At 47.1% G+C, this 23655-nt stretch overlaps 1 protein-coding gene across 6 annotated transcripts in view; it reads right to left on the bottom strand.

Moving 5' to 3' along the window:
* Positions 1-23655, bottom strand: part of LOC139532367 (TRAF2 and NCK-interacting protein kinase-like) — a 52774-nt gene that overhangs the window by 4498 nt on the left and 24621 nt on the right. Inside the window, exons 8-31 of one of the 6 annotated variants that reach the window (XM_071329843.1) lie at positions 17685-17739; positions 17446-17524; positions 17109-17284; positions 13889-13955; positions 13592-13790; positions 13383-13499; positions 13117-13203; positions 12098-12166; positions 11867-12010; positions 10902-11531; positions 7640-7807; positions 7130-7413; positions 6688-6782; positions 6344-6444; positions 6162-6185; positions 4605-4682; positions 3376-3464; positions 3095-3188; positions 2837-2983; positions 2556-2646; positions 1978-2148; positions 1253-1396; positions 903-1037; positions 48-148 (exon numbers count right to left, since the gene is read on the bottom strand). In XM_071329843.1, the coding sequence (XP_071185944.1) occupies positions 48-148; positions 903-1037; positions 1253-1396; positions 1978-2148; positions 2556-2646; positions 2837-2983; positions 3095-3188; positions 3376-3464; positions 4605-4682; positions 6162-6185; positions 6344-6444; positions 6688-6782; positions 7130-7413; positions 7640-7807; positions 10902-11531; positions 11867-12010; positions 12098-12166; positions 13117-13203; positions 13383-13499; positions 13592-13790; positions 13889-13955; positions 17109-17284; positions 17446-17524; positions 17685-17739 (3345 nt within the window). Of the gene's footprint in view, positions 1-47; positions 149-902; positions 1038-1252; positions 1397-1977; positions 2149-2555; positions 2647-2836; positions 2984-3094; positions 3189-3375; positions 3465-4604; positions 4683-6161; positions 6186-6343; positions 6445-6687; positions 6783-7129; positions 7414-7639; positions 7808-9529; positions 11532-11866; positions 12011-12097; positions 12167-13116; positions 13204-13382; positions 13500-13591; positions 13791-13888; positions 13956-17108; positions 17285-17445; positions 17525-17684; positions 17740-23655 lie in introns of those variants that run through there. The other 5 variants (XM_071329844.1, XM_071329845.1, XM_071329848.1 and 2 more) reach the window with 5 other exon arrangements.

Below are 23655 nucleotides of genomic sequence, written 5' to 3'. Positions count from 1 at the left end.
TGTCTACCTAACTACAACATCACATCTCAACCCGGTGTGTCAGTTACCTTGAAGGCCATGAACTTGTGGTAGGGTTTGGGGGCCCAGGCATAGATCTCCACTGCGTTCTTCTGAGCGATCACCAGGAACTTGATCCTCTCGTACTTTACTGGAAACAACACACACAGAAGAAAGTCAACAACACACACACAAGAGAGTCAATAACACATACACAAGAGAGTCAATAACACACACACAAGAGAGTCAATAACACACACACAAGAGAGTCAATAACACACACACAAGAGAGTCAATAACACACACAGAAAAGAGTCAATAACACACACAGAAGAGAGTCAATAACACACACAGAAGAGAGTCAATAACACACACAGAAGAGAGTCAATAACACACACACACAGAAGAGAGTCAATAACACACACACACAGAAGAGAATCAATAACACACACAGAAGAGAGTCAATAACACACACAGAAGAGAATCAACAACACACACAGAAGAGAGTCAACAACACACACAGAAGAGAGTCAATAACACACACAGAAGAGAGTCAATAACACACACAGAAGAGAGTCAACAACACACACAGAAGAGAGTCAACAACACAGACAGAAGAGAGTCAATAACACACACAAGAGAGTCAATAACACACACAGAAGAGAGTCAACAACACACACAGAGAGAGTCAATAACACACACACACACAGAAGAGAGTCAATAACACACACACACAGAAGAGAATCAATAACACACACACACACACACACACACACACACACACACACACACACACACACACACACACACACACACACACACACACACACACACACACACACACACACACACACACACACACACACACACAGAGAGAGAGAGAGAGGAGAGAGAGAGTTCCGTACCGACTTTGTAGTGTACGCAGCCCTCCAGCTCTCCTACAGTGACCCAGCCCTGCTTCTTCTCCACCTCTGGGTCGTTGTGGAGTATCCTGTTCCTCAGCCAGGACAGGTAGTACACTCGCAGCTTATTCTTCTTCCCTGGGAGGGGGAGAGATGGAGGGAGGGGAGAGAGAGAGGACAGGAGAGAGGAAGAGAGAGAGACAGAGAGAAATAGAGAGAGAGAACAGAGATGTCTCTTTATCAGAACAGAGATGTTCTACATGCCTCCAGTTCTTTAACTAACAGAGCAATGTTCTCCCTCTGTGGTCATGTTGCGGTTATGTAATGGTCCTACTGCGGTCAGTCGGTAATACCTGATATAGTAACCAGGACATTAAGTCCCTCCAGGACATCCATCTGTAGGAAGCGTCTCCTGGTTATTAGGTTATAGACCTTCCCCTGACCGCTACGGTCAAGCAACATCAAACCATTCTCTGTCCCCACCAGCAGGTTCACACCTAGAGAGACAGAGAGAGAGAGAGGAGAGAGAGTTTCAAAGAGACAGAGAGAGAGGGGGGGACAGACATAGAGAGAGAAAGGGGAGAGAGAGAGAGAGAGAGAGAGAGAGAGAGAGAGAGAGAGAGAGAGAGAGAGAGAGAGAGAGAGAGAGAGATGGGAGAGAGAGAGAGAGGGATGGGAGAGAGAGAGAGACAGAGAGGGGAGAGAGAGAGAGAGACAGAGAGACAGAGAGGGAGAGAGAGAGAGAGATAGAGAGAGAGAGAGAGAGAGAGAGAGAGAGAGAGAGAGAGAGAGAGAGAGAGAGAGAGAGAGAGAGAGAGAGAGAGAAAGAGAGCGAGAGAGAGAGAGATGAGAGAGACAGAGAGAGAGAGGGAAGAGAGAGAGAGGGGGGAGAGAAAGGGGAGAGTTTCAAAGAGACAGAGAGGGAAAAGAGCGAGACAGAGAGAGATTATTCATTGTCAGTGTGCATGTGGGAATACACACGAGTGAATTACATAAGTGCACGTGCATTCATGTGTGTGAGAGACTTTGCATGTGTGTATGTGTTCACATGTGTGTGAGAATACCTGGGGTTTCTTACCCCAGAGAGCAGCACACAGTATCTCAGAGTTGAAGCGCTTCTTGTATTTGCGTATCTCAGGTGTGTCACTGTGAGGTCGTATGTTGGTTGGATTCACGTTGACCACGCTGATCTTTCTGGCCTCGGCTAGTCTGGCCTGCTCCTGATGCAGCAATTCACTGGTGAACAGACCTGAAACCACAGAACAACCTTATAGTATAGTGGAGGCAGGTAGCCCAGAGGGTAGAGCCTTGGGCCATTAACCAAAAGGTCGCTTGTTTGAATCCCTGAGCCGACAAGGTAAAAAATCTGCCGCTGTGCCCTTGAGCAAGGCACCTAACCCTAATTGCTCTAAGGTTGCCGTTGACCCTGGCCGTGACCCCGCTCACCAAGGGTGTCTCTGGGAGAGTTGGAATATTCAAAAACACATTTCCAATTCACACATGTATTAATACACACTTGTACATGTGTAAAATAGGACAAATATAAGCACAGGTTTTTTTTGTAACGTTTACACTACATTACAACCTTACAATAACATAAACACAACATTACAGCAACCAAAGAATAACCTTAAAATAGGATTAACACAACATTACCAGCTGAGCTCTGTTCCTCATCTTCAGTAGGGGAGGTCTGATAGGACTGTGGGTCACCCAATGGGGAGAAGGATGCTTCACATCCAAATTGCTGGAAAGAAACAAGCAATGAGCACAACTGTAGACAAAAACTAAACAAGCAGTGTGTGTGTGTGTGTGTGTGTGTGTGTGTGTGTGTGTGTGTGTGTGTGTGTGTGTGTGTGTGTGTGTGTGTGTGTGTGTGTGTGTGTGTGTGTGTGTGTGTGTGTGTGTGTGTGTTTGTGTGTGTGTGTGTGTGTTACCTCTTTCAGTGCATCAAGGGTTGAGGGTGAAGGGGAGGAGCTCTGCTGGACCAGGTCAGGGAGATTGCCTTGGTTACCGCTGCCGTGATGGTTGCTATGGAACCCGTTACTCTCACCATGGCCTGTTGCCCTCCTCCTCTCCTCCGCCTGAGAGAGAGACAGAGAGAGAGAGAAAGCTAAGTTGTATGTCCGTGCGTGTGTGTGTGTGTGCGTGTGTGTGTGTGTGCGTGCGTGCGTGTGTGCGTGCGCGTGTCTCACCTCTCTCATGATCAGAGTGCTGTCCTGTGTTGTGTTGAAGGAGCCTGCCAGAGGTTCTTCAGTCAAACCTCCATATGCTTCACCCTGCTGTGGCCTGCAACACACACACACACACACACACACACACACACACACACACACACACACACACACACACACACACACACACACACACACACACACACACACACACACAGTCAGACCCCCTACATACAACTCACTACAACTGTAAATTGATGGCCTAGTATACACACATCTGTGTTAAATACACACACACTTACATGACAGCCACAGTTCCATCTTGCCCCGTCTCTCCGTCCTCGTCGCTGCTCTCTGATCGCTCCTCACTCGAGGATGAGTAGTCTGTCACCTTGGAAACAGGGGTAATAGGATCCCATATATCACCTTTATTTGGAAGGTATACTGTCTGAAAGTGTACACTATGAAGGTGTACTGTCTGAAAGTGTACACTATGAAGGTGTACTGTCTGAAAGTGTACACTATGAAGGTGTACTGTCTGAAAGTGTACACTATGAAGGTATACTGTCTGAAAGTGTACACTATGAAAGTATACTGTCTGAAAGTGTACACTATGAAGGTATACTGTCTGAAAGTGTACACTATGAAGGTATACTGTCTGAAAGTGTACACTATGAAAGTATACTGTCTGAAAGTGTACACTATGAAGGTGTACTGTCTGAAAGTGTACACTATGAAGGTGTACTGTCTGAAAGTGTACACTATGAAGGTGTACTGTCTGAAAGTGTACACTATGAAAGTATACTGTCTGAAAGTGTACACTATGAGGGTGTACTGTCTGAAAGTGTACACTATGAAGGTGTACTGTCTGAAAGTGTACATTATGAAGGTGTACTGTCTGAAAGTGTACACTATGAAGGTATACTGTCTGAAAGTGTACACTATGAAGGTATACTGTCTGAAAGTGTACACTATGAAGGTATACTGTCTGAAAGTGTACACTATGAAGGTATACTGTCTGAAAGTGTACACTATGAAGGTATACTGTCTGAAAGTGTACACTATGAAGGTGTTCTGTCTGAAAGTGTACACTATGAAGGTGTACTGTCTGAAAGTGTACACTATGAAGGTGTACTGTCTGAAAGTGTACACTATGAAAGTATACTGTCTGAAAGTGTACACTATGAAAGTATACTGTCTGAAAGTGTACACTATGAAGGTATACTGTCTGAAAGTGTACACTATGAAGGTATACTGTCTGAAAGTGTACACTATGAAGGTATACTGTCTGAAAGTGTACACTATGAAGGTATACTGTCTGAAAGTGTACACTATGAAGGTGTACTGTCTGAAAGTGTACACTATAAAGGTATACTGTCTGAAAGTGTACACTATGAAGGTGTACTGTCTGAAAGTGTACACTATAAAGGTATACTGTCTGAAAGTGTACACTATGAAGGTGTACTGTCTGAAAGTGTACACTATAAAGGTATACTGTCTGAAAGTGGATATGCTTTGTCACAAACATTACCTTTCTCACCTTCACTGGAGGTCTACTGCCCTCCTCTACCCTCAACTCTCTCAGCTCCTTAGCCAGCGCACTTAGGTCCTAAAGAGAGAGAGAGAGAGAGAGAGAGAGAGGGGGGGGGGGAGAGAGCGAAAAAGAAAGAAAGAAAGAAAGAAAGAAAGAAAGAAAGAAAGAAAGAAAGAAAAAATAAATTCAAATTTGTACCCAAATAATGCAGTGATTCCACTTGGTATTCTCTAACAGTCAAGAGAGTTGAGAAAGTCCAATTAACAGAGACATAGGGGGAAATGAAAGAAGGACAGAACGAGATCAACTATCAGCATCAATGACTTCACGTCAAATACACATTTGTGAACTCTGGAGAAAGAATTCCTAGTAAAAGACCAGCAAAAACAAAGATGTCATAAACCAATAAATCCATGTCTGTATCCATCTAGCAAACACCCCCATGCTACCAGATGGCCCAGTCTCACAGCCCCATTCCCCCCAACCACTGGACCAAACCAATTCATGCAGACAGTGTGGACCTCCACAAGCTCTTCCTAAACCACACACACACACACACACCAGTTCCTCAGAGTAATGAAGAGAAAGATATATTTTTTGTATGTATTTAACCTTTATTTAACTAGGCAAGTCAGTTCAGAACAAATTCTTATTTACAATGACGGCCTACCGGGGAACAGTGGGTTAACTGCCTTGTTCAGGGGGAAGAACGATAGATTTTTATCTTGTCAGCTCAGGGATTCAATCCAGCAACCTTTCGATAACTGGCAATTGGCGCAATGCTCTAACCACTAGCTAACCACTAGGCTAACCACTAGGCTAACCACTAGACTAACCACTAGGCTAACCACTAGTCTAACCACTAGGCTAACCACTAGACTAACCACTAGACTAACCACTAGGCTAACCACTAGGCTAACCACTAGACTAACCATTAGACTAACCACTAGGCTAACCACTAGGCTAACCACTAGACTAACCACTAGACTAACCACTAGGCTAACCACTAGACTAACCACTAGACTAACCACTAGACTAACCACTAGACTAACCACTAGGCTAACCACTAGGCTAACCACTAGACTAACCACTAGGCTAACCACTAGACTAACCACTAGGTTAACCACTAGGCTAGATGCTATCAGCTCCCTGACACTTCAATTCACACATATACTTCAGAATTCCCAAATTCTGACTTGGTCAGACGTCCAAAGTGATGTTAAGTTGAGCTTACACACATCCCACTAAAACCCTGAATGAACGGGCCATACTGGTTATACAGAGAGGGAGACAGAGACACATTGTTACAACACTGTATATATATAATATGACATTTGTAATGTCTTTATTGTTTTGAAACTTCTGTATGTGTAATGTTTGCTGTTCATTTTTATTGTTTATTTCACTTTTATATATTATCTACCTCACTTGCTTTGGCAATGTTAACACATGTTTCCCATGCCAATAAAGCCCCTTGAATTGAATTGAATTGAGAGAGAGAGCGAGAGCGAGAGCGAGAGAGACAGAGAGAGATAAAAGGGGGAGGTCACTAACCTCATCTATGGCTTTCTTATAGCTCTGATAGAAGGGGTTGAACAGCAGAAGAGATTGAGGAGGAGAGAAGGACGGAGAAAGAGAGGGAGAACAAGAGAGAAACATAAGCAGCAGAAGTGGAGAAAGCCTGACTCCCAGAAAGAATCGAGGTGTGTGTTTGCGTGTGAGTGTGTGTTACTCACGGCAGGTCTGCTGGGTCTGCCTGAGTCTCGTCCCTCCTCCGGTCTGATCCTGACCTCCTGAGTGGCTTCTGCTGGGGGGGAGGTCTCCTGGACTGGTGGACCTATCACAGCATAAGGGAGGAGTCAGCATCAACATTCACAAAGCGTATCAATAGACAAATACATGTATTCATCAGTCACATATATGTGTGTGTGTGTGTGTGTGTGTGTGTGTGTGTGTGTGTGTGTGTGTGTGTGTGTGTGTGTGTGTGTGTGTGTGTGTGTGTGTGTGTGTGTGTGTGTGTGTGTGTGTGTGTGTGTGTGTGTGTGTGTGTGTGTGTGTGTGTGTGTGTGTGTGTGTGTACCTCTCTGTGATGAAGGTGAGGATGAGGAGGAGGAGTGAGAGGACCTCTGTAGAGCAGTATCCAGACACAACTCTGATGCTCTCAGGTCTGGATTACTGAAAGAACACACACACACACACACAGTTAATACACACACACACACACACACTGTTACTACATACACAGTACACAAACACCAGGGTTGGGGTCAACGCCATTTCATTTCAGAAAGTAAACCGAATTCCAATTCCTCGTTGAAAAGCATTGAAGTGAAAAGCAATGTCAGTCCACTTCCTGACTTGACTGGAATTTAAATGGAATTGAGCCCGACCCTGACACACACACACACACACACACACACACACACACACACACACACACACACACACACACACACACACACACACACACACACACACACACACACACACACAAACACACACACACACACACACACACACACCTGGCTCGTATGAGTCCCTGTCCGTTGGGGGAGTTTTTCCTCATCAGGGCTGGGGAGATCGAGGTGGTTCTCTGAGGGACCTTAGGGGGAAGCTCATCGTCCTCTCGGCTAGTGGTACGAAGTGGAGGGGCGGGGTTAGAGTCAGAGGTGGGGTCAGAGTTCTGACGGGGGGGCATGCCTCCCCCCTCCTCCCCTCTCCTCCCCATCCCCCCCGCCTCTCCTCCTGTGCTCTCCTGCAGAGACTGAGAGCCTGTCATAGTCTTCACTGGGATCAGGTGGGCCATCTAGAGAGAGAGAATGAGATAAAACACTGAATTACGGGAATGTCCGTTGTCATTTTCTAATTCCAGCAGATAGACATACTGCTTGTTGACTGTACTATAGGCTACAGCATACTAGTATGCGATATCAAATACAGTTATATGTTGTAGGTATATTGTATATTTGTAATTGTCAACACCCACACACAGAGAGAGAGACAGACAGACGACAGGAGGGACAGACACACACCTGTGGTTCAACTGGGCGGTGTGTTGGTGGGGTACGGGCCGGCTGCATCCCTGCAGTGCTGAAGGACTCGGAGCGAGGAGGCAGGGAGGCCTCAGAGACCCGGCTGGACACGGCCTTATGCTGCAGCGCCGGAGAACTCTGTCTGTTCAGCTTGGACCGCTCCTCCACCTGACACACATCGTCATCATTATTAGAATAACTGGACATTACCAACAGGTTAATACGCTGTTGTCCACAGTGTTCTGAGGCAGGCTCATCATTGCATGTTGATCCGAGCAATCAATCATGCAATTAATGGTTAGAATCAACTGGTACTCCTCTACAAGCTGTAACAGAGAGATGGAGAGAGAAGGGGATGATGGAGAGAGAATGGGAGATAGAGAGAGAAGGGGAGATAGAGAGAGAAGGGGAGATAGAGAGAGAAGGGGAGATAGAAAGAGAAGGGGAGATAGAGAGAGAAGGGGAGATAGAGATAGAGAGAGGGGAGATAGAGAGAGAAGGGGAGATACAGAGAGAAGGGGAGATACAGAGAGAAGGGGAGATAGAGAGAGAAGGGGAGATAGAGAGAGAAGGGGAGATAGAGAGCGAAGGGGAGATAGAGAGAGAAGGGGATGATAGAGAGAGAAGGGGAGATAGAGAGAGAAGGGGAGATAGAGAGAGAGAGAGAAGGGGAGATAGAGAGAGAAGGGGAAATAGAGAGAGAAGGGGAGATAGAGAGAGAAGGGGAGATAGAGAGAGAAGGGGAGATAGAGAGAGAAGGGGAGATAGAGAGAGAAGGGGAGATAGAGAGAGAAGGGGAGATAGAGAGAGAAGGGGAGATAGAGAGCGAAGGGGAGATAGAGAGAGAAGGGGATGATAGAGAGAGAAGGGGATGATAGAGAGAGAAGGGGAGATAGAGAGAGAAGGGGAGATAGAGAGAGAAGGGGAGATACAGAGAGAGAAGGGGATGATAGAGAGAGAAGGGGAGATAGAGAGAGAAGGGGAGATAGAGAGAGAAGGGGAGATACAGAGAGAAGGGGAGATACAGAGAGAGAAGGGGAGATAGAGAGAGAAGGGGAGATAGAGAGAGAAGGGGAGATACAGAGAGAGAAGGGGATGATAGAGAGAGAAGGGGATGATAGAGAGAGAAGGGGAGATAGAGAGAGAAGGGGAGATAGAGAGAGAAGGGGAGATACAGAGAGAGAAGGGGATGATAGAGAGAGAAGGGGAGATAGAGAGAGAAGGGGAGATACAGAGAGAAGGGGAGATAGAGAGAGAAGGGGAGATAGAGAGAGAAGGGGAGATAGAGAGAGAAAGGGGAGATAGAGAGAGCAGGGCAGATAGAGAGAGAAGGGCAGATAGAGAGAGAAGGGGAGATAGAGAGAGAAGGGGAGATAGAGAGAGAAGGGGAGATAGAGAGAGAAGGGGAGATAGAGAGCGAAGGGTTAATTGCGCCAGCTGCTGCATTTAAACTCTTTCTAAATTCAACTGACAGAGACGGACGAAGAGGACGGAGAGGGGGATGGAGGAGAGGGGGATGAGGAGAGGCAGAGAGGGGGATGGAGGAGAGGAGGAGAGGGGGATGGAGGAGAGGCGGAGAGGGGGATGGAGGAGAGGAGGAGAGGGGGATGGAGGAGAGGCAGAGAGGGGGATGGAGGAGAGGCGGAGAGGGGGATGGAGTAGAGGAAGACAGGGGGATGGAGGAGAGAAGGAGTTGGAGGGTATCATTCTAGCAGAAAAGAGAATCTGAAAGGTTGAGAATCCATGTTGGTCTGTGATCCCAGAGAAAATATAGTCCACCACCGATTGGCAAGAACTAAAGTGAGTCCTGATTGGCCTCCACCCAGCACCCAGCTGAGACCTGATTGGCCAGCACCCACCACCAAGCTGAACTGCAATTGGCTAACTGACCGTAAACAGGACGTGATACATATGGAGTCCTTGCTGTGACATCATCACCCTCCAGATCGAGGGGCGGTTGGGGGGGGGGGGGGTTAGGGGTAGGGGGAGCTGAGGCACCCTGACAGGGAAGGAGTGGGGGGGGCTGGTTCTTCTTGATATCTGTTTTGATTGGACTGGAGACTATCGGAGGTAGGTGGGAAGGATGAACCAACTGAGCTATATGAAGTTGAAACTATGTTGTAGTACAAAATAGTATAAAATATAGAAAATATATAATGTTTAGCTTTATCTACAAATATAATAAAGAATAAAGAATATATGTGTGTGTGTGTGCGTGTGCGTGTGCGTGTGTGCGTGTGTGTGTGTGTGTGTGTGTGTGTGTGTGTGTGTGTGTGTGTGTGTGTGGCTAGTGGCTAGCAGCTAGTGGTCTGATAGTGAGCTGGGACTGGGAGCCGAAGGGGGAGCCACCGGGGGAGGGGTGAGGAGAACACATAGGGGTGAGGTAGGGGGAGGAGCAGGGTGTGAGATTCGGGGAGTGGTAGAATGGAGCTGGAGGGGAATTGAGGGAGAGATGACATGGGGACTCAGGTCGGGAGTGTGAGGGGGAGATTCCGGCTGAGGTTTGGGGTGAGGATCTAGTTGACCCTCGGGGCGAGAGGCCCATCCAATTTAAGGCTAAAACTAACTGTTTCAGAGGACCTGAGCGCTTACCAGGAGAACGAAGGTGGGAGAAAGAGTGGGAGGACCGCGAGAGGGATGACTGCTTGGGTCTGATGGGCATGGCCTGGGCCAGGTGTGATCTGAGCATGTTAGCTGGCGCAGAGGAGTACAGGTCCAGGTTAGAGGTTGCGACCTCATCATCATCATCATCACTGACGTCTGACCTCACTCTGTTCAGAGGGGGAGGTGCCCAACCGGGGACTTGGAGGAACGGACTCTGCTTGGAGGACAGGAAAGGGCGTAGCCGGCCTGCCGGTGCAGAGGCTGAGAGGTCAGGGTTTAGGGGTCGGGGGTAGAGGTTAGAGTTCGTATGATCCCCATAGGATCCCAACAGACTCTCATGGCTGGAAGCCATCCTCAACCCCCCCACACCTCCCTCTCTACCCCTTTCCCTCCATTCCCTCCCCTCCTCTCTATACCTCCAACATTCCAACTCCCTCTTTTCTAGTTCCTCCATTTCTATATCTAGTTCATCTATTTCTACATCTAGTACACGACAGGGAAACAGAGAGCTGCCTCTAAGATCATGATCAGGAGCGGGGTAGAGGAAAGAAGAATTAGAATGAGAGGTGGAAGAGGAGTCTATTTCTACATCTATGTCATTTCTTTCTATGTCTATTCTACGACAGGGGGAGATGGAACTGCCACTACGGCCACTGACCCATATCTGCCCCTGGTCATTTACCCCCAGGTTATGTCCCTGGTTGGGGCTGGAGCTGGGTACCCAGACTGGACCATTGAGTGCCTCTTGTTTAGGGGCTTGGGGATTAGAGATGGGGCTCTGTTTTCGGGACTGGTTGGGGTTGGGGTTAGGGCTGGGGCCTCGGTTAAAGCCAGCCTGTTGCCCCTTCCCATTATGCTGTGGCCTCTGGTTGGAGTTGTGTTGTGGCCGTTGGTGTTTAGGTTTGAGACTGCGTCCTCGCTCTTGCTGACCAGCTTTCTGACCGGCTCGGCTAGGCCCTTTTGGTCCCTGGTTGTTGTGTTGTACTACCCCCTGGTGGTTGGCTCTGGTATTGCGTCCTCTTTCTTTCTGTCTGAACACCCTCTGACCGGCTTTCTGAGCTCTCATCTCTCTAACCTGCTGGCTGATCTCCTGTTTCAGAACGGGATCTACTAGATCACTGGTCTCCAGGGTGATACGGATGTGAGGGGGGCGGGTGGGGTTGGAGGGGGATCGGCGAGGGGGGTTGGCGTGGGAGGGAATGGAGGATGAAGGTTGGTTGAAGGAGTGGCTTTGTCTGAGGAATGGGCGGGGTGAGTGGCTCTGGGGCTGTGTCTGCTGCTTCAGGACCTGGAGACAAGGTGGGGCAGAAGTTAAACACAAGCACACACACACACACACACACACACGTGAACAGAGACCAATTCACACATGCACACTTCAAACACACACATCAAATATAAAACACACACGAGAACTGTAACAGAAGAACACAATATCTTGTTCCAATCCACGGTGTATGCACCACTATACAGACAATGTTGTAGTTCGACTGAGACTGTACTCATGAACTTCAGTTATGAATGTTGTCCAGAGACCAGAGTCTCTCCAGCATCTTCTCTCGAACCCTTCTGCTTCTGTCTGTAGAAACTATCAGTGTAGACACCTGGCCTGTGTGTGTGTACCTCTTTAGCCCATGCAGGTTTGTCAGTAGGACTAGCTGAGTCTTTATAGTGATACAGCGCTTTCTTCTCGCCTGGTCGGCCATCTTGGTTTTGTTGTTGTTGTTGTTGCTGCTGCTGCTGCTGTAGAGACACCAGGTAGGCTCTCTACAAAACAAATAGACAACAGTTTACCATCTCTTCAATTATTCAACAACATTGTTATATGACATCATCATAACAACCAAGTGTTACCTCCTGTTGTAACTGTCTCTGTAGTCTCTCGGCTTGACGTTGTTCCTCAATCTGCTTACGCTTATACTCCTATGGACACACACACACACACACACACACACACACACACACACACACACACACACACACACACACACACACACACACACACACACACACACACACACACACACACACACACACACACACACACACAGAAGGCTGTTATTATCCGATCTTAACCAAATCACTATGATGACAGCACAGAGCCAAGCAACAGAGACACATGACACACATGACCAATAGCATCACTCCATACAGGACAGGTTGACCAATAGGATCCATACAGGACAGGTTGACCAATAGGATCCAGACAGGACAGGTTGACCAATAGGATCCATACAGGACAGGTTGACCAATAGGATCCAGACAGGACAGGTTGACCAATAGGATCCAGACAGGACAGGGCTCACAGGGAAGTTTCATGATCCATGTACAAATGACCTGGACTAACCTGTACCCCGCACATCGACTCGGTACCGGTACCCCCTGTATGTAGCCTCATTATTGTTATGTAATTCACTTTTTCACTTTAGTTTATTTAGTAAATATTTTCTTAACTTTTCTTGAACTGCATTGTTGGTTAAGGGCATTTCACGGTAACACCTGTTGTGTTCGGCACATGTTACAAATAACATGTGATGTGATTTAATGGGGCGGAACGAGGAACAACAAACACTGGACACAGGGACAAAGTACAGGTTTACACCACAGGCTCTGTGGCTGTAGTTTCACAGGGTTGAGGGGTCAGACGTCAGAGGATGGGGGTAGGTAGATGTAGACATGCAGGTAAACAATGGGCCTGCTCCTGTAGAAGTTATTGAGGGGTCAGGGGTGAGAGGTCAGACTTCAGAGGATGGGGGTCAGTAGATGTAGACATGCAGGTAAACAATGGGCCTGCTCCTGTAGAAGTTATTGAGGGGTCAGGGGTGAGAGGTCAGGGGTATATATATATATACATGCAGGGGTAACAGTGTTACCAGCAGTAGGGCCTGCTCCTGTAGTAGCTGTTGCTGTAGGATCTCTAACTGTCTCTGTTCCTCCTCCAGCTGTCTACGGATATACTCCTATCACAACGCAGCGTGGAGGGAAGGAGAGAACAGGAAACAGAAAGAGAGAGTCAGACAGAGATGTACTCCTAATGTAGCACAGAGGGAAGGAGAGAGTGAGGCACAGAGAGAACAAGAGACAGAGATACTCCTATACACTAAACAAGAGAACTTCAGGAGGAAGTCAAAGTGTGTACCTGTTCTCTCTCCGCATGCCTCCTCTCCTCATCTCTCCGTAGTTGTTCCATCTCTTCATAGCGTCTTCTCTGTTCTCTCTCCTGCTGCTTCCTCAACTCACGCTCCCTACGCTGTTGCTGTTGGACAGAAAAAGAGAGGTAAACATGTGTGTGTGTGTGTGTGCGTGGGTGTGTGTGTGTGTGTGTGTGTATGCGTGAGTGTGTCCTACCTCCTCCAGTCTCCTCCTCTGTTCTTTCTGCTCCTCTATGCGTTTCTGTCGTTCGGCCAGTAGGAGGCGCTTGTGTTCCTCGTTCTGCTGTTGTTCCAACTGCTGCCGCCTCAGAGCCTCAGAGCGTTCCTTATTGGCCAGCTGCAGACGCAGGAAGTCCCGCCTTAACGTCGACTCACCGGGGATGTTGATGATGGAGCTGGGGAAGGACCATTCAGAAGAGAGTGTGAGTGGAAAATGGGCCAATGAGAGACTGTGTTTGTTGTGTGTGTGTGTGTGTGTGTGTGTGTGTGTTACCTTGGCTCCCCCACGTCTCGCTCCTCTTCCTCCTCTTCACTCCCGCTGTACTCATATTCTGTCTCATCTGCAGAAGAAAACACCAGTTGGTTACAGTGGCCCAGCACATCAGATCTCTCAGGAGGAGAAGTGGCCTAACACATCAGATCTCTCAGGAGGAGAAGTGGCCCAGCACATCAGATCTCTCAGGAGGAGAAGTGACCTAACACATCAGATCTCTCAGGAGGAGAAGTGGCATAACACATCAGATCTCTCAGGAGGAGAAGTGACCAAACACATCAGATCTCTCAGGAGGAGAAGTGGCCTAACACATCAGATCTCTCAGGAGAAGTGACCTACACATCAGATCTCTCAGGAGGAGAAGTGACCAAACACATCAGATCTCTCAGGAGAAGTGACCTACACATCAGATCTCTCAGGAGGAGAAGTGACCAAACACATCAGATCTCTCAGGAGAAGAAGTGACCTAACACATCAGATCTCTCAGGAGGAGAAGTGACCTAACACATCAGATCTCTCAGGAGGAGAAGTGGCCCAGCACATCAGATCTCTCAGGAGGAGAAGTGACCTAACACATCAGATCTCTCAGGAGGAGAAGTGGCATAACACATCAGATCTCTCAGGAGGAGAAGTGACCAAACACATCAGATCTCTCAGGAGGAGAAGTGGCCTAACACATCAGATCTCTCAGGAGAAGTGACCTACACATCAGATCTCTCAGGAGGAGAAGTGACCAAACACATCAGATCTCTCAGGAGAAGTGACCTACACATCAGATCTCTCAGGAGGAGAAGTGACCAAACACATCAGATCTCTCAGGAGAAGAAGTGACCTAACACATCAGATCTCTCAGGAGGAGAAGTGACCAAACACATCAGATCTCTCAGGAGGAGAAGTGACCAAACACATTAGATCTCTCAGGAGGAGAAGTGACCTAACACATCAGATCTCTCAGGAGGAGAAGTGACCTAACACATCAGATCTCTCAGGAGAAGTGACCTACACATCAGATCTCTCAGGAGAAGAAGTGACCAAACACATCAGATCTCTCAGGAGGAGAAGTGACCAAACACATCAGATCTCTCAGGAGAAGTGACCTAACACATCAGATCTCTCAGGAGAAGAAGTGACCAAACACATCAGATCTCTCAGTAGGAGAAGTGACCAAACACATCAGATCTCTCAGGAGGAGAAGTGACCAAACACATCAGATCTCTCAGGAGGAGAAGTGACCAAACACATCAGATCTCTCAGGAGGAGAAGTGACCTAACACATCAGATCTCTCAGGAGGAGAAGTGACCAAACACATCAGATCTCTCAGGAGGAGAAGTGACCAAACACATCAGATCTCTCAGGAGGAGAAGTGGCCTAGCACATCAGATCTCTCAGGAGGAGAAGTGGCCTAGCACATCAGATCTCTCAGGAGGAGAAGTGACCAAACACATTAGATCTCTCAGGAGGAGAAGTGACCTAACACATCAGATCTCTCAGGAGGAGAAGTGGCCTAGCACATCAGATCTCTCAGGAGGAGAAGTGACCAAACACATTAGATCTCTCAGGAGGAGAAGTGACCTAACACATCAGATCTCTCAGGAGAAGTGACCTACACATCAGATCTCTCAGGAGAAGTGACCTACACATCAGATCTCTCAGGAGAAGTGACCTACACATCAGATCTCTCAGGAGGAGAAGTGACCTAACACATCAGATCTCTCAGGAGAAGTGACCTACACATCAGATCTCTCAGGAGAAGTGACCTACACATCAGATCTCTCAGGAGAAGTGACCTACACATCAGATCTCTCAGGAGAAGTGACCTACACATCAGATCTCTCAGGAGGAGAAGTGACCAAACACATCAGATCTCTCAGGAGGAGAAGTGACCAAACACATCAGATCTCTCAGGAGAAGTGACCTACACATCAGATCTCTCAGGAGGAGAAGTGACCTACACATCAGATCTCTCAGGAGGAGAAGTGACCAAACACATTAGATCTCTCAGGAGGAGAAGTGACCTAACACATCAGATCTCTCAGGAGGAGAAGTGACCTAACACATCAGATCTCTCAGGAGAAGTGACCTACACATCAGATCTCTCAGGAGGAGAAGTGACCAAACACATTAGATCTCTCAGGAGGAGAAGTGACCAAACACATCAGATCTCTCAGGAGAAGTGACCTACACATCAGATCTCTCAGGAGAAGAAGTGACCAAACACATCAGATCTCTCAGGAGGAGAAGTGACCCACACATCAGATCTCTCAGTAGGAGAAGTGACCAAACACATCAGATCTCTCAGGAGGAGAAGTGACCAAACACATCAGATCTCTCAGGAGGAGAAGTGACCAAACACATCAGATCTCTCAGGAGAAGTGACCTACACATCAGATCTCTCAGGAGGAGAAGTGACCTACACATCAGATCTCTCAGGAGGAGAAGTGACCAAACACATTAGATCTCTCAGGAGGAGAAGTGACCTAACACATCAGATCTCTCAGGAGAAGTGACCTACACATCAGATCTCTCAGGAGAAGTGACCTACACATCAGATCTCTCAGGAGAAGTGACCTACACATCAGATCTCTCAGGAGGAGAAGTGACCAACACATCAGATCTCTCAGGAGAAGTGACCTAACACATCAGATCTCTCAGGAGGAGAAGTGACCTAACACATCAGATCTCTCAGGAGGAGAAGTGACCAACACATCAGATCTCTCAGGAGGAGAAGTGGCATAACACATCAGATCTCTCAGGAGGAGAAGTGACCAAACACATCAGATCTCTCAGGAGGAGAAGTGACCTAACACATCAGATCTCTCAGGAGGAGAAGTGACCAACACATCAGATCTCTCAGGAGGAGAAGTGACCAAACACATCATATCTCTCAGGAGGAGAAGTGACCTAACACATCAGATCTCTCAGGAGGAGAAGTGACCAAACACATCAGATCTCTCAGGAGGAGAAGTGACCTAACACATCAGATCTCTCAGGAGAAGTGACCTACACATCAGATCTCTCAGGAGGAGAAGTGACCTACACATCAGATCTCTCAGGAGGAGAAGTGACCAAACACATCAGATCTCTCAGGAAGAGAAGTGACCAAACACATCAGATCTCTCAGGAAGAGAAGTGGCCTAACACATCAGATCTTTCAGGAGGAGAAGTGAGCATCATACAGGACCATCTATTTGTGTTCCAGACTACTGATATCTGTCTCACCCCTCTCTCCACGTTTCTTCTTGGTTCTGTCGATGTGGTCCTTCAGCTGGATGCGGATCTGTCGTTCGTTGGGCAGCTCTCTGATGAAGGGGTGCTTCAACAGCTGCTCTGTGTTGGGTCTCTGACCATGGCTCTTCACCAAGCAACTCTCAATGAACGACTGGAACTTCTTAGACCTGAACGTTATTAATTATTATTATTATTTCATAATAATCAGGATATTAGTGTGTGTGTGTGTGTGTGTGTGTGTGTGTGTGTGTGTGTGTGTGTGTGTGTGTGTGTGTGTGTGTGTGTGTGTGTGTGTGTGTGTGTGTGTGTGTGTGTGATGCAGACTCACCACTTCTTGGACTTGAGTCTGGGGGCGGGGTTTCGTGGGATGAGGAAGAGAGCTCTCATTGGGTGCATGTCACAAAGTGCTGCAGAGGGACAGAAAAGGGTTAATACCAGTGTGTGTGTGTGTGTGTGTGTGTGTGTGTGTGTGTGTGTGTGTGTGTGTGTGTGTGTGTGTGTGTGTGTGTGTGTGTGTGTGTGTGTGTGTGTGTGTGTGTGTGTGTGTGTGTGTGTGTCCATACTTACGAGGTGCTCCTTCTGCCATTTCTATAGCTGTTATACCCAGAGACCACAGGTCACTCTGCGAGAGAGAGACAGCGCGAGAGAGAGAGACAGAGAGAGAGACAGACGAGAGAGAGAGAGAGAGAGAGAGAGAGAGAGAGAAACAGAGAGAGAGAGAAACAGAGAGAGAGAGAGAGAGAGAAACAGACGAGAGAGAGAGAGAAACAGAGAGAGAGAAACAGACAGAGAGAGAGAGAGAGAGAGAGAAACAGACAGAGAGAGAGAGAGAGAGAGAGAGAGAGAGAGAGAGAGAGAGAGAGAGAGAGAGAGAGAAGAGAGAGAGAGAGAGAGAGAGAGAGAGAGAGAGAGAGAGAGAGAGAGAGAGAGAGAGAGAGAGAGAGAGAGAGAGAGAGAGAGAGAGAGAGAGAGAGAGAGAGAGATGAAAGAGAGAGAGAGAGAGAGAGAGGTCATGATCAGATGAGCTCCTGCATTTTTCAGCATTTTCTTTAAAAAATATAGATTTAGAGTTAGTTAAACTTGGATTTTTTGTCAGGAACACATACAGGATGCTACCCTCTACAACATAACCCTAAATTCAAATCAAAACTCAAAACCTACAACCTGATTTTGGACGGAATTACGGAATCACCTGAAAGATTCACAACTACCAAGGATTATTACACAGCAAATTCTCTGGAAAACAACAGTAACCTGAAAACACCACCCAACCTGGAACTGAGTGAGTAATGTTTAGTCTGAAACTATATTCTATTGCCAAAAGCCAAGAAGAAAAATACATGACATTACTTTATAAGCATTGAATGAAACATAATTGCCAAGCTTGATACAGCTTCAACTAGCACTGACGTGTCAAGTGAGAGGTGTCAAAGACCATTAGCTCAACAATGGCAGGAGAGTCGAATAGTCTACCCCAACCAAATGGAGAGGCCTTAGAAGCTCCCTCCTGCTGTTCAGAGGTAATTAAAATACAGTACCCTGGGAGTGTAAAGAATGACAAGGCAAGAAAAGAGCACAAAATGAAGCTCCTTATGGAAAATCAAGAGACACTTTTTGCTGACTATTACAAAAATGGGAACATCAGCAACCTTATCTTCCACACAAACCATCCCCTGGCATGGCACAGTGCTATATTAGCACACTACCCCTCTGTTAAGAGAGGGGGGGTTAACGAGGGGTGGAAACTCAGGATACTTGACAACGAGGACTCTGAGTCAGCTAACATAAATCTATATAAGTCTGGAACAGTATTGGTACAGGGCAACCCCAAACAGTTTCAGCTGGACTTTCACCTAATCAAAGAATTAGCCCAGCAGGAGAAGCTCTCCCTTGATAAAGATACCCCCACCCCAAGCGGGTCAGACCAAAACTCTTCATCATATAACCCCACAGACGAGCAACCCTCAGCAGACAGTCAACCTCCCAGTACAGAGCACTTCTCCCTCATTGAAATGAAGGATAAATTCACCCAGCTGGAGGTAAGGCAGGTTGAGCTGGAACAGCAGGTGATTACACTCCAGTCAGCACAGACCCAGACAACAGTCCAGCACAACAACACCCCCTTAACCAGACCAGGAGAGCTGGAGGTGGAGAGAGACACATCTGGACTCTGGACAGTTAAGAGACAACTTCAACTGGAGAAAGAGCAGAAGCAGGAGCAGGAGCAGAACAGAGCACTAGAGGAGAGGATCAGACTGCTGGAGGAGAGGGAGAGGGGGATGGAGGAGAGGATCAGACTGCTGGAGGAGAGGTTGAGGGGGATGGCATGTGACAGAGAACAACCCACTAGGGAGGTGGCCATCCCCACAGAGAAGCCAGCAGAACAGCCCACCTCATCACCCGACAAAAGTCTCGACACCACAGCAGAACAGTCCACACCAGACCCTGACCATAGAGTCAACATCACAGCAGAACAGACAAAAGAAAAACCCCAAGCCCAGCAGCTCTCACCCCCCCTGAGCACCCCCCCTGTCAGCCACCCTGATAGCCCTCCTGACAACCCCCCCACACCCACTGAGGACAAACACAAGACACAGATTTTTCTCCTTATGGACTCAAATGGGAAATTTATAGAAGAAAAAAAACTTTTTCCCAAACACAGTGTATCTAAACTCTGGTGTCCAAACACCCAGTGCGCCCTAGACCTTCTGTCTGAGGACAAACTAGGCTCACCTAGCCACATAATAATACACACAGGCACAAACGACCTGAGAGCACAGCAGGAAAGGGTGGCCACAGCACTGAAGGGAGTGATTGAAAAAGCTTCTTCTACTTTCCCCAATGCACAAGTGGTTATCTCCACCCTGCTACCACGAAAAGACTTCCACCCTGCTACAATACAGCGGGTAAACGCAAGCATCTCCCGTGACTGTGCCTCAAAACCAAATGTTTTCCTGGCCCACCACTCCACCCTGGACTTGAACAGCCTCTATGACCAGGTCCACCTCTACAAGGCAGCAGTGCCCACCTTTGCCCGGACTCTAAAGGACATCGCTCTCAAACGCAGCCCCAACACTTCACACAGGAGCAACAGATCAATAGACACCCCACCCAGACCAGCGAGACACCCTCCAAGACCTTCAGCACCCCACCCTGGACCTACACATAGAGGACCCACGCCAAGAGGACCTACATCCAGACCACAGCACCCCCAGACACACCCCCACCCCAACCAATCAACACCCCCCCACATCAACCATGCCCACACCCAATTTAGGCCCCCTCAGATCAGACCTATGCCACTCCTGCCCACCCCATGCACCCCACCCCCGCAGAGAGGGCATCAACATGGAAGTCACACATACGCCCAGGTAGTGAGCGGGCAAACAGGCCCAACCCCCACTCTTACACTCGCCCAAGCCAACGGCATGTACCAGATGCTCAGCAGGCTCTGCTCACACTTACTGGCCTGAGGCCAAACCACGACCAACAACATTGGACACTTTATGGAACAAAAAGCCTTCACTATATCATCCTGGAATATCCAAGGCCTGAGGTCATCTGCCTTTGGCCTAAAGAGCAGGAACCCGGACTTCACCAAAGAAATCGGTAATGCAGACATTGTCATCCTGCAAGAAACCTGGTACAGAGGAGACGGACCCACTGGTTGCCCTCTAGGTTACAGAGAGCTGGTAGTCCCATCCACCAAACTACCAGGTGTGAAACAGGGAAGGGACTCAGGGGGAATGCTAATTTGGTATAGAGCAGACCTAACTCACTCCATTAAATTAATCAAAACAGGAACATTTTACATTTGGCTAGAAATTCAAAAGGAAATTATCTTAACAGAGAAAAATGTCCTCCTGTGTGCTACCTATATCCCCCCACTAGAATCCCCATACTTTAATGAAGACAGCTTCTCCATCCTGAAGGAGGAAATCAATCATTTCCAGGCCCAGGGACATGTATTAGTCTGTGGCGACCTAAATGCCAGAACTGGACAAGAACCTGACACCCTCAGCACACAGGGGGACAAACACCTGCCTGCAGGTGACAGCATTCCCTCCCCCATATGCCCCCCTAGGCACAACTATGACAACATAACCAACAAAAACGGGTCACAACTCCTGCAGCTCTGTCGCACGCTGGGTATGTACATAGTCAATGGTAGGCTTCGAGGGGACTCCTATGGTAGGTTCACCTATAGCTCATCTCTTGGCAGTAGCACTGTAGACTACTTTATCACTGACCTCAACCCAGAGTCTCTCAGAGCGTTCACAGTCAGCCCACTGACACCCCTATCAGACCACAGCAAAATCACAGTCTACTTGAACAGAGCAATACTCAATCATGAGGCATCAAAGCCAAAGGAACTGAGTAACATTAAGAAATGCTATAGATGGAAGGAATGCAGTTTGGAAACCTACCAAAACACAATTAGACAACAGCAAATTCAATCCCTTTTAGACAACTTCCTGGGTAAAACGTTCCACTGCAATAGTGAAGGTGTAAACTTGGCAGTAGAAAATCTTAACAGTATATTTGACCTCTCAGCTTCCCTGTCAAATCTAAAAATCTCAAATAGAAAACCAAAGAAAATGAACAACAATGACAAATGGTTTGATGAAGAATGCAAAAATCTAAGAAATAAATTGAGAAACCTGTCCAACCAAAAACATAGAGACCCGGAAAACCTGAGTCTACGCCTTCACTATGGTGAATCACTAAAACAATACAGAAATACACTACGGAAAAAGAAGGAACAGCACGTCAGAAATCAGCTCAATGTAATTGAAGAATCCATAGACTCTAACCACTTCTGGGAAAATTGGAAAACACTAAACAAACAACAACACGAAGAATTATCCATCCAAAATGGAGATGTATGGGTAAACCACTTCTCCAATCTTTTTGGCTCTATAACAAAGAATAAAGAGCAAAAACATATACATGATCAAATACAAATCCTAGAATCAACTATTAAAGACTACCAGAACCCACTGGATTCTCCAATTACCTTGAACGAGTTACAGGACAAAATAAAAACCCTCCAACCCAAAAAGGCCTGTGGTGTTGATGGTATCCTTAATGAAATGATCAAATATACAGACAACAAATTCCAATTGGCTATACTAAAACTCTTTAACATCGTCCTTAGCTCTGGCATCTTCCCCAATATTTGGAACCAAGGACTGATCACCCCAATCCACAAAAGTGGAGACAAATTTGACCCCAATAACTACCGTGGAATATGCGTCAACAGTAACCTTGGGAAAATACTCTGCATTATCATTAACAGCAGACTCGTACATTTCCTCAATGAAAACAATGTACGAGCAAATGTCAAATTGGCTTTTTACCAAATTACCGTACAACAGACCATGTATTCACCCTACACACCCTAATTGACAACCAAACAAACCAAAACAAAGGCAAAGTCTTCTCATGCTTTGTTGACTTCAAAAAAGCCTTCGACTCAATTTGGCATGAGGGTCTGCTATACAAATTGATGGAAAGTGGTGTTGGGGGTAAAACATACGACATTATAAAATCCATGTACACAAACAACAAGTGTGCGGTTAAAATTGGCAAAAAACACACACATTTCTTCACACAGGGTCGTGGGGTGAGACAGGGATGCAGCTTAAGCCCCACCCTCTTCAACATATATATCAACGAATTGGCGCGGGCACTAGAACAGTCTGCAGCACCCGGCCTCACCCTACTAGACTCTGAAGTCAAATGTCTACTGTTTGCTGATGATCTGGTGCTTCTGTCACCAACCAAGGAGGGCCTACAGCAGCACCTAGATCTTCTGCACAGATTCTGTCAGACCTGGGCCCTGACAGTAAATCTCAGTAAGACCAAAATAATGGTGTTCCAAAAAAGGTCCAGTCGCCAGGACCACAAATTCCATCTAGACACTGTTGCCCTAGAGCACACAAAAAACTATACATACCTCGGCCTAAACATCAGCGCCACAGGTAACTTCCACAAAGCTGTGAACGATCTGAGAGACAAGGCAAGAAGGGCATTCTATGCCATCAAAAGGAACATAAATTTCAACATACCAATTAGGATCTGGCTAAAAATACTTGAATCAGTCATAGAGCCCATTGCCCTTTATGGTTGTGAGGTCTGGGGTCCGCTCACCAACCAAGATTTCACAAAATGGGACAAACACCAAATTGAGACTCTGCATGCAGAATTCTGCAAAAATATCCTCCGTGTACAACGTAGAACACCAAATAATGCATGCAGAGCAGAATTAGGCCGATACCCACTAATTATCAAAATCCAGAAAAGAGCCGTTAAATTCTACAACCACCTAAAAGGAAGCGATTCCCAAACCTTCCATAACAAAGCCATCACCTACAGAGAGATGAACCTGGAGAAGAGTCCCCTAAGCAAGCTGGTCCTAGGGCTCTGTTCACAAACACAAACACACCCCACAGAGCCCCAGGACAACAGCACAATTAGACCCAACCAAATCATGAGAAAACAAAAAGATAATTACTTGACACATTGGAAAGAATTA

Source organism: Salvelinus alpinus, chromosome 10 (assembly GCF_045679555.1).
Source record: "Salvelinus alpinus chromosome 10, SLU_Salpinus.1, whole genome shotgun sequence".
Taxonomy (NCBI): Eukaryota; Metazoa; Chordata; class Actinopteri; order Salmoniformes; family Salmonidae; genus Salvelinus; species Salvelinus alpinus.
This window is presented reverse-complemented; position numbering and strand designations above follow the sequence as displayed.